This window comes from Carcharhinus amblyrhynchos, chromosome 30 (genome assembly GCF_965287045.1).
Source record: "Carcharhinus amblyrhynchos chromosome 30, sCarAmb.v2.hapA, whole genome shotgun sequence".
NCBI classification, from domain to species: Eukaryota; Metazoa; Chordata; class Chondrichthyes; order Carcharhiniformes; family Carcharhinidae; genus Carcharhinus; species Carcharhinus amblyrhynchos.
Genome location: NC_137353.1, coordinates 13,889,817 through 13,903,674, shown reverse-complemented (window position 1 = coordinate 13,903,674; position 13,858 = coordinate 13,889,817). Strand labels below are relative to the sequence as shown.

The window sequence follows — 13,858 nt, the reverse complement described above, 5'->3', positions numbered from 1 at the left end:
CTCAGCAAAGCAGCCAGCATAATTAAGGACCCCATGCATCCCGGATATTCTCGCTTCCACCTTCTTTCTTGGAGAAAAAGATACAAAAGTCTGAGGTCACGCGTCAACCAACTCAAGAACGGCTTCTTCTTTCCTGCCGCTGTCAGACTTTTGAATGGACCTGTCTTGCATTAAGTTGATCTTTCTCGACACTCTAGCTATGACTGTAATACTACATTCTGCATTCTCTTGTTTCCTTCTCTATGAATGGAGTGTTTTGCCTGTACAGCACACAAGAAATAATACTTTTCACTGTATGATAATACATGTGACGATAAGTCAAATCAAATGTTCTCTCCGTGTCTCCATGGGTTTCCTCCGCATGCTTCGGTTTCCTCCCACAGTCTGAAGGATGTGCTGGTTAGATGCATTAGCCATGCTAAATTCTCCCTCAGTGTACCTGAACAGGTGCTGGAGTGTGGTGGCTAGGGGATTGTCACAGTAACTTCACTGCAGTGTTGGTGCAAACCTACTTGTGACACTAATGAATAAACTTTAAAGAAACAAAACGTTAATTGGTACAGCACATGGTCAGCCAAGTTGGTGAAAGTTTATTTTTATTATTGTCACAAGTAGGTTTACATTAACACTGCAATGAACTTCCTGTGAAAATCCCCTAGCCGCCACACCGTTTGGGTTCACTGAGGATGAACTTAGCATAGCCAATGCACCCTAAGCTGCACGTCTTTGTATCAGTCAAGTTTCCGCCACTTCATTCATGAGAATTGCTCAGATGACGTAATGGTCTTGCATTGCGTGTTGCGCGATTGCGTATGGCGCAAAGCTTACGTATGACGCAGGGTGCTGTGGGAACGGTAATGGCGGCGGATTGCACGAAGGCGGCTGGGGGTGTGCGAACGTCCCGCTCTGCGCGGGACGGCCTGGACAAAAGCATCACGCTGCCGCCGGACGAGATTTTCCGCAACCTGGAGAATGCCAAGAGTTTCGCCATTGACATCGGTGGGCAGAGAGATAGGCGTGGTGGTGTTGGGGAGTGAGAGCTGGGTTGATGATCGGGGCAGGGAACTGTTTTGGCCTGAGAGCATTGGGGATGTGGGCGGAGTGCGATGCGCATGTGCGGCCGCTGGCGGGGTACGCTGGGAGTAGTAGTTCTGGGCGCGGGCGGCCATGAGTAGTGGACGTTCAAAGGCGCGGGCAGTAGAACTACAACTCCCGTCAGCTATCGTTGTGACAACAGCCTTGGCACAGAGTGTACAAACCTGTACAGGTGTTCACTGAGCTAGTGAAGTAAGTGTAGGCTGCCGGATCGATCAACCTTCAGCACACAGCTGTTATTCATCAAGGAAAACCCCCCCCCCCCCCCCCCCCCGCCATGCTAGGGGATTTTCATAGTAACTTCATTGCTATGTTAATGTAAGCCAGTGTGGCACCAGTAAATTAACAGTTGCCTTGACAGAGCACCTTCAACGTTCATCTCTAGACTTGACTATTCCAACGTTCAAGGCAAAATACTGTGAATACTGGAATCTGAAACAAAAGCAGAAAATGTTGGAAAATCTCAGCAGATCTGACAGCATCTGGAGAGAGAATAGAGCCAACATCAGGATGACCCTTTGTCAGAGCCACTCTCTTGGGTGCCCAGCATGCTCTCCGCAGGTTTCCTGTCAAGTCCTGTTCAACCATTACCCCTGAGCTTGATGACCTATTTTGGCTTCCAGTCCAGCCATGCCACAATTTTCATATTTTAATTCTTGTCTTCAAACCCATCCATTGCCTCACCCTCTTTGTGTATTTCTGTAACTGCCCCCAGATTTACAATCCTTCAAGATTTCTGCATTCCTTCAAATTGGGCCTCTTGTGTTTTGCAGATTTTCTTTGCCTAGCCATTTCTGGCCTTGCCTCCAGCTGTCTTGATCTTTAGACCATAAATCAAAGGGCCAGAAGTAGACCATTTGGCCCTTCGAGTCTGCTTTGCCATTCAATATGATCATGGCTGAACTGATATCCTCAACTCCACTTTCCTGCCATATCCCCCTAATCCTTGATTTCCTTGCTGATTAAAAATCTGTCTATCTTAATACACTTAACTCAGACACAGTTCTCAGTGGGAAAGAATTCCACAGGTTCACTACCCTCTGAGTGAAGAAATTCTTCCTCACCTCTGTCTTCGTTGGGTGACCCCTTACTCTGAGATTATGCCCCCTGGTCCTACATTCGCCTAAAGAGGAAACATCCTCTCAGCATCTACCCCGTCAAGGCCCCTGAAAATCCTATATGCCTCAATAAATTCCCTTTCAATCTTTTAAACTGTAATGAGTGCAGGCTCAATCTGTTTAATGTCTCCTTGCAAAATCCCTTCATATCCAGGATCAAGCTAGTGACCCTTCTCTGGACTGCCTTTTTAATACAGTAAGAAGCCTCACAACACCAGGTTAAAGTCCAAAAGGTTTATTTGGTAGCAAACACCACTAGCTTTTGGTGTTCTGCCCCTTTGTCAGGTGAGTGGGGAGTTCTGATCACAAACAGGGCATATAAAGGCACACATTCAGCTTACAGAATACTGATTAAAATGCAAGTCTTTATGGCTAATCAAGTCTTGAAGGTATTCATTGCCTGGTGATTGTTGAGCGGTGTTCATTTATCCATTGTCGTTGCGTCTGCATGGTCTCCCCAACATCCCATGCCTCAGATGAATGAACACCACTAGACAATCACCACGCAAGAATGTTCTCTCCCTGTTGGCGAACACTTCATGGCGTTCAGCCTCTGATCTTCAGGTAAGCATTCTTCAAGGTGGCCTTCATGACATGCGACAGCGCAGAATCGCTGAGCAGAGACTGACAGCCAGGTTCTGCACACATGAGCCCTGGGATCTTGGGTTCATGTCACACTGTTTATAACCCCCATGACTTGCCTGGGCTTGCAAAATCTCACTTACTGCCTTGTCTGGAGATAATACACATCTCTTTAACCTATGTTTAATGCTATCTCTGCTGACATTGTCTGCACATTTAAGACTTGATTAGCTGTAAAGACTCGCATTCTAATCAGTATTCTGTAAACTGAGTGTGTGCCTTTGTATGCCCTGTTTGTGAACAGAACTCCCCACTGACCTGATGAAGGGGCAGAGCCCCGAAAGCTGGTGGTGTTTGCTACCAAATAAACCAGCTGGATTTTAACCTGGTGCTGTGAGACTTCTTACTGTGTTTACCCCAGTCCAACGCCAGCATCTCCACATCATGACTGCCTTTTTAATGCCAATATATCTTTCCTTAAATAAGCAAACCAAACCTGTTCGTAGTATTGAAGGTGTGGTCTAACTAGTGCCTTGTTTATCTTTAGCAAGACTTCCCTATTTTTATACTCAATTCCCTTTGAAATAAAGGCCAAAAATCCATTTGCGTTCACAATTACGTACTGAACTTGCATGCTAGCTTTTATGATTTATGCACAAGGACCCCCAAATCCTCTGTGCTGCAGCTTTCTGCTGTCTTTCTCCTTTAAATAACTCTGAACTCCATTATTCTTCCTACCAAAGTGCATAACTTAACATTTTCCAACGTTTATTCCATTTGCCGAGCTGTTGCCCACTCACTTAACCTGCCTATATCCCTATGTAGACTGTCATCCTCACCACTTGACTTCCCACCTATTTTTGTGTCACCCGCAAACTTCGTAGCGAGGGAGATTGAATATAAAAGTAGGGAGGTCTTTCTGCAGCTGTATAGGGCATTGGTGAGGCCGCAGCTGGAGTACTGTGTGCAGTTTTGGGCGCCGCACCTGCGCAAAGATATTTTGGCCTTGGAGGGAGTGCAGAGGAGGTTTACTAGGCTGATACCGGAGTTGAGGGGGTTGAGCTATGAGGAGAGGCTGAATAAACTAGGCTTGTACTCGTTGGAGTTTAGAAGAATGAGGGGAGATCTCATTGAGACGTATAAGATGATGAATGGGATGGATAGGATAGAGGTGGAGAGACTCTTCCCGCTCAAAAAAGACAGTAGGACTAGGGGGCACAGCCTCAAGATAAAGGGGGGGCGGTTTAGAACGGAGTTGAGGAGGAACTTCTTCACTGAAAGGGTGGTGAATCTCTGGAATTCTCTGCCCGTTGAAGTGGTGGAGGCTGCCTCGCTAAATATTTTTAAGACGCGGGTTGATGGGTTTTTGATAAGAGAGGGGATTAAGGGTTATGGGGAGAGGGTGGGAAGGTGGAACTGAGCCACGACAGATCAGCCATGATCTTATTGAATGGCGGGGCAGGCTCGAAGGGCTAGATGGCCTACTCCTGCTCCTATTTCTTATGTTCTTATGTTCTTATTGACAATAGTATATTCACTTCCCTTGTCCAAGTCATTAATGTATATTGTAAATAATTGTGGCCCCGGTACGGATCCCTGTGGCACTCCACTAGTTAGACATTGCCACACTGAAAGTGCACCTCTAATTCCAACTCTCTTTGTCTCCTGTCAGTTAGCCAATCCAGTATCCATGCTAATATACTTTTCCCAACACCATGGGCTCTTATCTTATTAAGTGACCTTTTGTGTATGGTACCTTACTGAACACTTTTTTGGAAATCCAAGTATATATTACATCTGTTGGTTTCCTTTATCTATCCTGCTCATTACCACCTCAAGGAATTCTAATAAGTTTGTAAGGCGTGATTTCCCCTTCATGAAGCCATGCCAACTCTGCTTGATTTAATTATGCATTTCTAAATGCTCTGCTATTACATCCTTTATAGTGTACTGTCTAATATTTTCCCAGTGAAGCTGTTACTTGTTTTCAGTCTCCCTCCTCTTTTTGAATAAAGGTGTTGCATTGGCAGTTTTCAAATACTTTGTGATTTTTTTCAGAATTTAAGATCCCTGGAAGATTACAGTGCACCACTATTTCTGTAGTTACTTCAATATCCTGGATGCAAGCCATCAGCTCCATTAATATCCCCAGTACATTTTCTCTGGTGATTGTTATTTTCTCCCCCATTTTTTGCCCCATTATTTTAAATTTTGGGATGTATTCAGTGTCTTCCACTATGTATTTGTTTAGCTGCTCTGCCATTTCCTGATTTATTCTCCATCCTATGGTACAGTTACTGTTAGGGGGCCTATGGACTATTTCTACCAGTGTCATTCCCTTCTTATTTCATACCTCCACCCATTTGGATTCTACATCTTCTGATCCAAGATCATTTCTTGCTATCGTACTTTATTCTATTTTGTACTAACAAAACTACCCCACCTCTTTTCCTTCCTTCTTGCTCTTATGAAAAGTCACATCTCTGAATATTTAATTCCCAGCTATGATCTGCTTGAAATCACGTCTCTGTAACCTTAAGCTGGAGAATAACCTCCTTAAACCTTTGCTTCTCTACCTATCTCTCTTCATTCAACACACTCCTTAAACCTAGCTGTGACCTAACCTTTGGTCATTTGGCCTCATTTCTCCTTGTGTGGTTTGTGCAATAATTGCTTCTGTGAAGTGTGTATATAAATTATTTTGTAGTCACTTTAAAATTGCAATGTATTTATCCTTGGTTCCATTTGTGATAGGACCATTTTCACATACTTATTGTTACTTCTTGCTTTCACTTAAGGACATACAAGTAGAATTCTGACTTAGGAATGCAAAGAAAATGTTTTTTTTCTTGGCAATCTTAGTGACCTTCTTTCTTCCACAAAGACACTTGACTCTGCTGAGACATGTTTCCACTGGTGCCAATTACTCTGTCATGAAATTAGATGCTCAGTGTTGACCAGACTATTGGACAGCTGGTATTCCTGGAAAGCATTCAAAAGAGAAAACTCCAGCGATGTATCTTTTCTCTCTCTCTTTTTCCTCTTGATCTAGGATAGTCAATGCCAAAGATAATGGACTACTGCTAGCCTGGCTGAGGTGATGTAACTCAGTGCACCTGAGAGACCAAATATCTTTTTGTTCGTGGCTAAGGTGCTCATTGTCTTGTCCACCTGCTTCATCGGGGAAACTGAAATTGGTGCTTTTTGCAAAAAAGGAATAGACAATGAACATCGTAGGAAAATTCATTGCATTTTAGCCTGATTTATTTATATCTTGTCTTCAAAAGGACTGCCCAGTAGTTAGCGCTGCTGCCTAACAGCATCAGGGACCCAGGTTCGATTCCAGCCTTGGGCCACTGTCAGTGTGAAGCTTGCACATTCTCCCTGTGTCTACATGGGTTTCCTCCAGGAGCTGCAGTTTCTTCCCACAGTCCAAAGATGTGCAGGTTAGGTGGATTGGCTATGCTAAATTGCCCCTCAGTGTCCCAAGATATGTAGATTATGGGGATAAGCCATGGTAAATGTGTGAGGTTATGGGGATAGGGTGGGGAGGGTTGGCCTGGGATAGGTGCTGTTGAAGAGTTGGTGCAGATTTGATGGGTCAAATGGTCTTCTTCTACACTGAAGGGATTCTATAAGATCCAACTTTTCCTGCCTTTTTTGCACCTGTATCTGACAGTTATCTGAGTAATCTTTGCCCGTATAAATTATAAAGATAGTTATAAAGCATTTTCCCAGTCAGTTATAATTGTTGAATGTTCTCCTTTAGGAAATGATTAATTAGTTAGGAAGTCATGCATGTATTGCCCATTGCCAACTCAAAAGAGATAATCAGACATGAAGCCATTAGAAGCCTTGCCTGCTATAGGAAGACAACTCAACAGCAATCCATAAAGTTGACTGCTCCCATTGTATATGTATTGGCAGAATGGACAATTTTGCAGTGAGCAATTTGATTCAGCAATATGCTGATTTTCCTTAAAAAAAGTACAGAGGTAGTATTATAATATTAAGGGAGGGATTTTACGGCCTCGCTTGAGCGAGACCGGAAATTCCCTCCCGAGGTCAACGGAAATTCCTGTTGTCGGACCCTCGTCTGCTCTGAGTCTGTGGTGGGAGAGGTGGTTGAATTCCAATGACTCAGTCTATATTGTGAATTTAAAAACCTTTGTTGGCAAGTTTGTGTAAAATAATTTAAAATCCTTGTATGTTCATCATTCTGGTCCGACTGTGTGGCTACCGATATATAGTTGCTTATATATAGATGAAAGAAAATTAAGGAAATCTTTTGGAAATAGCATTTATTGACCTGAGTATGCATGGCACAATAGAATGGGTGCCTTTGGTAAATATTTAAGGATTAAGTTGGTCACTTGTTTTCTTGATGTAGATTTATCAATGTGAAAGTGGAACTTGTGGGAGGTATACAATTTGTTAGTCAAGTCAGCATCTGTGAAGAGAAAAGACAGGTAGTGATGTTTCAAGTGTGGCATTTAGCACAACAGGTAAACACTTATAATTTCCTCATTGATGACCAGCCGTACATTTCTAGCACGTTCAGTTTTTACGTGATTTCTCGTCATTTTTGTCTTCCTTTTCTCTGCCTGCTTTGTATGGCTGGTACAATTCTCCTTTCAGAGTTACTGGTTGTAGGTTGAAGACCTGCTCTAGTGATTGAGCACGCAATTGAGGCATAATTCCATTGCACTGTTGAGGGAGTGCCACATTGTTGGTGGCAAGGTCCTCTGGATGAAATGTTGAACCAAGCTATCTGCTGGGCTCTGTTGTTGTGGATGAAAGCTTAAAGTTCTCCCAAAACCTTTGAGGGAGAACGGGCAACAACGTTCTGACCTCAGCTAAAAACAGGTTGATTAACTCTTCAATGTACTGCTATTTTTGTGGAATCTTGATGGGTGCAAAATGATTTTGTCTAGATGGCTGAGTTTGTCTAGATGGCTGAGTTTCTCTTCCCCCTCAGTGAGCAGGAGAGGTTGGATTATTGAGTATGCTTAAGGATGTGTTAAACAGATTTTAGATTGATAGAGGATTTGAGGGAGCAGCCAGGAAAATGGCATTAAGGCCGTATCAGTTCAACCACGATCTTATTGACTGGCAGAGCAGGCTTTGGGCCATATGTTGTAATCCTCCTGTTTCGTATGTTTTGTGATTGGAGGTATTGAATAACACGTGAAATGTAATGAGATCCTACATAAATACAGCTCTGTTTTCTATTTCACCATGATAAATAAGTGTAAGGTACTGTATTTTCAATGAAAGAATTAAAGAGATTGCAATGAGATTGCAGTAATGGTGCTCAACTTTTCCATGGTTTGTGTTTTTGTTTGTTAACTATGGTCTTTACAGGCTTCAAGAAGTATGTCCTTCAGGTTGGTTTAGATCAGTGCTTATTGTGCTGAGTTCCTACTTCAGCAGTCCCTCAGAGTCGAGGATGCTTCCACATTAAAAATGAGTTGTCAGGTGACTGAGGAGTCCAAAGTGTGACCTATCGTCTCCGTCACAGGCAGAGCAGATGATGATTGGAGGAGTCTAGTGCTGGAGAAAATGCTTTTTTTTCCTTCGATAATGTTCAGGACTATGGTGAATTGGACTGTTTGGAGTGATCTTTCAAAGAGCTGACACGGCACCTTTCATAGAATGGATGGCACAGTGGTTAGCACTGCTGCCATACAGCATCGGGGACCTAGGTTTGACTGTCTGTGTGGAATCTGCACATTCTCCCTGTGTCTCCGTGGGTTTCCTCCCACAGTCCGAAAGATGTGCTGGTCAGGTGCATTGGCTGTGCTAAATTCTCCCTCAGTGTACCCAAATTTGCACTGGAGTGTAGCGACTAGAGGATTTTCAAGGCAACTTTATTGCAATGAAATGGTGGAAGCCTACTTTTGACACTAATAAAAATAACTGGAGCAGGAGGTTCAGCACTTTGAGTCTGCTCTGCTATTCATTATGATCTGTAAAAGTCTGCGACTAGTAAATTTTAAAATATGTAGTGTGTACAAAGATAGCATCATAAGAGACACACAAATAGGTCTCCCGATTATTCAATGTGTAATTGCATTACATCGCATGGGTACGGAGAGTTACCAACTAGACATGTCCCAGACTTGGGCACCTTAGTCTGAATTATTTAATCTTAGCTGAGGCAAAGGTTGGGTGGGATATTTGGCTTCCTTCCTTCTCCTGAGATTGGCAAGAAAAAAATATTGTCTCATTGCTACCCAGTGACCTCTTCTAGAATGTATGGATGTTGGCTTCAAATTTGGACTTAGCTGTGATTGTTGGTTTAATATTTGGTTAAAGGGAGTCATTGTTCAGCTGATGTGCAATTAAGAGTGACAAGGTTGCACTTCCTGCTTCAGTTCCTTCCTGAGCTACCAACTGGAAGATAGTTTACCAATTGAACTTGGAGATAGAAATGTCCTACTTTACTGTATTACATTAAGGAAGAGGGACTTCAGGAATGTGAAGAGACTTGAGAAAATGGGTGTGAACATAAGAACGTAAGAAATAGGAGCAGGAGTAGGCCATCTAGCCCCTCGAGCCTGCCCCACCATTCAATAAGATCATGGCTGATCTGAAGTGGCTCAGTTCCACTTTCCCACCCTCTCCCCATAACCCTTAATCCCCTTGCCTACCAAAAACCTATCTACCCACGTCTTAAATATATTTAGCGAGGTAGCCACCACTTCAACGGGCAGAGAATTCCAGAGATTCACCATCCTTTGAGTGAAGAAGTTCCTCCTCAACTCCATTCTAAACTGCGCTCCCCCCTTATCTTGAGGCTGTGCCCTCTAGTCCTGCTGTCCTTTCTGAGCGGGAAGAACCTCTCCACCTCTACCCTATCCATCCCCTTTATCATCTTATATGTCTCAATAAGATCACCCCTCATCCTTCTAAACTCCAACGAGTACAAGCCCAGTCTATTCAGCCTCTCTTCATAGTTCAACCCCCTCAACTCCAGTATCCGCCTAGTGAACCTCCTCTGCACTCCCTCCAAGGCCAAAATATCCTTGTGCAAGTGCGGCGACCAAAACTGCACACAGTACTCCAGCTGCGGCCTCACCAGTGCCCTGTACGGTTGCAGCAAGACCTCCCTACTTTTATATTCAATCCCCCTCGCTATGAAGGCCAGCATCCCATTTGCCTTCCTGATCACCTGCTGCACATGTAGGCTGGGTTTTTGCGACTCATGCACAAGGACCCCCAGGTCCCTCTGCACCGTAGCATGCTGCAGCTTTTCGCCCTTTAAATAGTAGTCCCTCCTAGTATTATTCCTGCCAAAGTGGATAACCTCACACTTGCCAACAGTGTATTCCATCTGCCAGGTCCTCGCCCACTTGCTCAGCCTATCTAGATCCCTCTGCAGACTTTCTACACCCTCCACACAATTTGCTTTTCCACTGATCTTTGTGTCATCAGCAAATTTTGACACCCTACACTCGGTTCCCTCCTCCAGATCATCTATATAAATGGTAAATAGCTGAGGCCCCAGCACTGATCCCTGGGGCACTCCACTAGTCACCAACCGCCAATCCGAATAGCACCCATTGACACCTACTCTCTGCCTCCTATTTGACAGCCAATCCTCTGTCCACGCTAACACCTTATCCCAACTCCATGCCCCCAAACCTTTTGTAACAACCTTCTGTGCGGCACCTTATCAAATGCCTTCTGAAAATCGAGAAACACCACATCCACTGGTTCCCCTCCGTCCACCGCACTAGACACATCCTCATAGAATTCCAATAAATTCATCAGACACGACTTCCCCTTAACGAATCCGTGCTGCGTCTGCTCTATCAAACAATTCTTCTCAAGATGCCTCGCTATTTCTTCTTTGATGACGGATTCAAGCATTTTTCCTACAACAGACGTTAAACTAACCGGCCTATAATTCCCTGCCTTTTGCCTGCTATCCTTTTTAAACAGCGGCGTAAATTAGCAGTTTTCCAATCTTCCGGCACTTCCCCGGAATCCAGCGAGGTTTGGAAAATAATCACTAAGGCATCCGCTATCACCTCCGCCACTTCCTTCAGAACCCTTGGATGCATTCCATCCGGTCCTGGGGACTTGTCCACCATCAGTCCCACTAGTCTGTCGAGCACTACCTCTCTAGTGACAGTGATCTCATTCAGGCCCTCAACTCCTACCATCCTTCTATCTTTAATACCCGGCAAACTATTCACGTCATCCTCCGTGAAGACCGAAGCAAAAAACCTATTTAAGGCCTCAGCCATTTCCTCACCCCCCCACTAAATCCCCCCTCTCATCCTCTAAGGATCCAACATTCACCCTAGCCAGCCTCCTCCTCTTTATATATTTATAAAAGCTCTTACTATCCTTTTTTATATTTAGCACTAGTTTAGCTTCGTAGTCTATCCTTCCTTTCTTTATCAACTTCTTCGTCATTCTTTGTTGATTTTTAAACCTCTCCCAATCCTCTACTCGCCCACTACTTTTAGCCACTCTAAACCCATCAGTTTTTAATTTAATACTCCTTTATCTCCTTCGTTAACCACAGCTGATTATCTCTACTCCTACAATCCTCCTTTACCATCGGAATAAATTTCTGCTGAGCACCAAGAAAGATCTCCTTAAAGATCCTCCACTGTTCCTCAGCAGTCCTACCGACCAATCTGCGCCCCCAATCTACATTTGCCAATTCCTCTCTCATCCTATCGTACTCCCCTCTGTTCAAACAGAGGACACAGGTCCGGGATCCTACTTTCTCATTCTCCATCTGCGTCAAAAACTCCACCATACAATGATCACTCTTCCCACGAGGATCCCTCACAACAAGGTCCCTAATTTTACCTGCCTCATTACATAACACCAGATCTAAGATAGCTCGCTGCCTCGTCAGCTCCATCACACACTGTTCAAGGAAACTATCCCGGCAGCATTCCAAGAACTCTTCCTCAAGCCCACCGCGTCCAACATGGGTCGACCAATCAATATGTAGATTGAAATCCCCCATAATTATCGCCGTTCCATTTCTGCACACATCATTTATTTGTGTGTTTATAGCCCGCCCCACCTCCAGGTCATTGTTTGGGGGCCTATAGACCACACTCACCAGCGTCTTCCTCCCCTTGCTGTTCCTTATCTCCACCCACAACGATTCCACGTTTTGATCTTTGGCGCCTATATCTTCCCTTACTACCACCCTGATACTATCCTTAATCAACAGAGCTACCCCTCCCCCCTTTTCCTCCTGTCTATCCTTCCTAAACACTTGATACCCCTGGACATTCAGCTCCCAGTCCCTGTCACCCTGCAACCACGTTTCCGTAATGGCCACCAGATCATATCCATTTGTGCTGATCTGCGCCACCAGCTCATTTACTTTGTTCTGAATGCTTCGTGCATTCAGATAAAGTGTTTTTGTCCCAGCCTTTATCTGTACCCTATTTGAAGGAATGCTACCAACCTTTCTCATGCCCCCTACTCCCTGTATTATTGGGACATCCTTGACCTCTTCCCGTATCTGTACCCTCTCTTTTACTTTAGACACTGTAATTTCACCTACCCTTGCGCGCGCGCGTGCGCGCGCACACACACACACACACACACACACACACACACACACACACACAATTAGTTTAAAGTCCTATCTACAGTCCTAGTTATATGATTCGCCAGGACTCTGGTCCCAGCGTGGTTCAGACCAACACCATCCCATCTGAACAGGTCCCACTTGCCCCAATACTGGTGCCAATGCCCCATAAATTCAAAACTATTCCTCCCACACCAATCCCTGAGCCACCCATTCATCTCTTTAATCCTATCTACCCTACGCCCATCTGCACGCAGTTCAGGTAGTAATCCAGAGATAACCACCTTGTCGGTGTGGGCTGCAAAATAATTAAAGGTGGATCTAAATTGCAAGGGGTGTTGATAAGCGTGGATAAGGGGGAACCTTCTATTGGTGGGGGGGGTGTTGGGAAAGCAAACAACACCAGTTTTAAGACAATTCGCAAAAGAATTGGAGGGCCGATGAGCATAGTTTTCTTTACACAGCCTTTTGCCTGAAAGAGTGGTGGAAGCAGATACAACAGTGACTTTCAAAGGAGAATTCAGAACTTTCAAAATCATTGCATTTTTTCCTTTTTAAATGGGGTAAACAATTGGAACTGATCAAGTGGCTTTTTTACAAAAAGTTGACCCTGGTGTGATGGGCTGAATGACCTTATGCTGTGCTGTAAAATTGTTACTTTGCAGGACAGTAACTGAGGTAACCCTGGAATAGAATTAGCCTTAATTTACATATCCAAGTAGATGTTCTGTACAGTAGATGAGTCAACAGAACCACATTTGAGTTTTAGTCTTTACGGGGTTGGATGATCTAAGCCATGGTGGGCAAGGGATGAAATACAATTCACAGTAGTATGTACTACTTGGAAGAGGCACCACCTCAACCTACGATTTTATCCAGTGATTTTTACTAAAACTTGCAACAAAATGGGCAAGGATTGACCTTGGCGGAGATGTATTTAAAGTGCAAAAACCCCACTCAGGCTGACACATGAAGAATGGTCACTTGAATTTCTTTTCAGGGTAAAAAAACGTTGTCCAACTATTGGTAGTTAAATTGCGTGTTTGTATTTTTCAGCATGGCAAATTTTTGATAATAGTTGTGGCGGGGAAGTGTGTGCAGAGACCAGCTTCTAGCCAGTGGTGTAGAGAGATCAGGAAAGCTGGTCATTGGCAGATTAGGTTGTTTGTCTGCCTGGCCTTGGAACTGAGAGAGTGCATTGCAGGATGGGTGGGATTGGTTAATATCCTTCTGCCTCCCTGCACTTATAATTTAGTTTAGGATAGGAGTTTTATCAGCTTGGTTGCTCAGGTGGTAGTGAATGAACAACAGTTTTGCACCTGAAAGATTGTGATATGTTCTTCCAGTAATTCCCCAATGGAGTGGATCCAAGAGCTTTATTCACTTAACATACTAGCTAAACTCGAAATTAATCAAAGACAAAGTGCTTTAAAAATCAAGGTGAGCGCAGTTAATTGAACATTACTGAGAAGGAGCAGAACTAAGATTA

At 44.0% G+C, this 13,858-nt stretch overlaps 1 protein-coding gene across 3 annotated transcripts in view; it reads left to right on the top strand.

Moving 5' to 3' along the window:
* Positions 1–830: 830 nt before the first annotated feature.
* pank4 (pantothenate kinase 4 (inactive)) overlaps positions 831–13,858 on the top strand; it is a 71,559-nt gene continuing 58,531 nt past the window's right edge. For 2 of the 3 annotated variants that reach the window (XM_080215427.1, XM_080215428.1), the window contains exon 1: positions 855–999. In XM_080215427.1, the coding sequence (XP_080071553.1) occupies positions 858–999 (142 nt within the window). In that variant the 5' untranslated portion in view covers positions 855–857. Of the gene's footprint in view, positions 1,000–13,858 lie in introns of all 3 variants that reach the window. The other variant, XM_080215426.1, reaches the window with a different exon arrangement.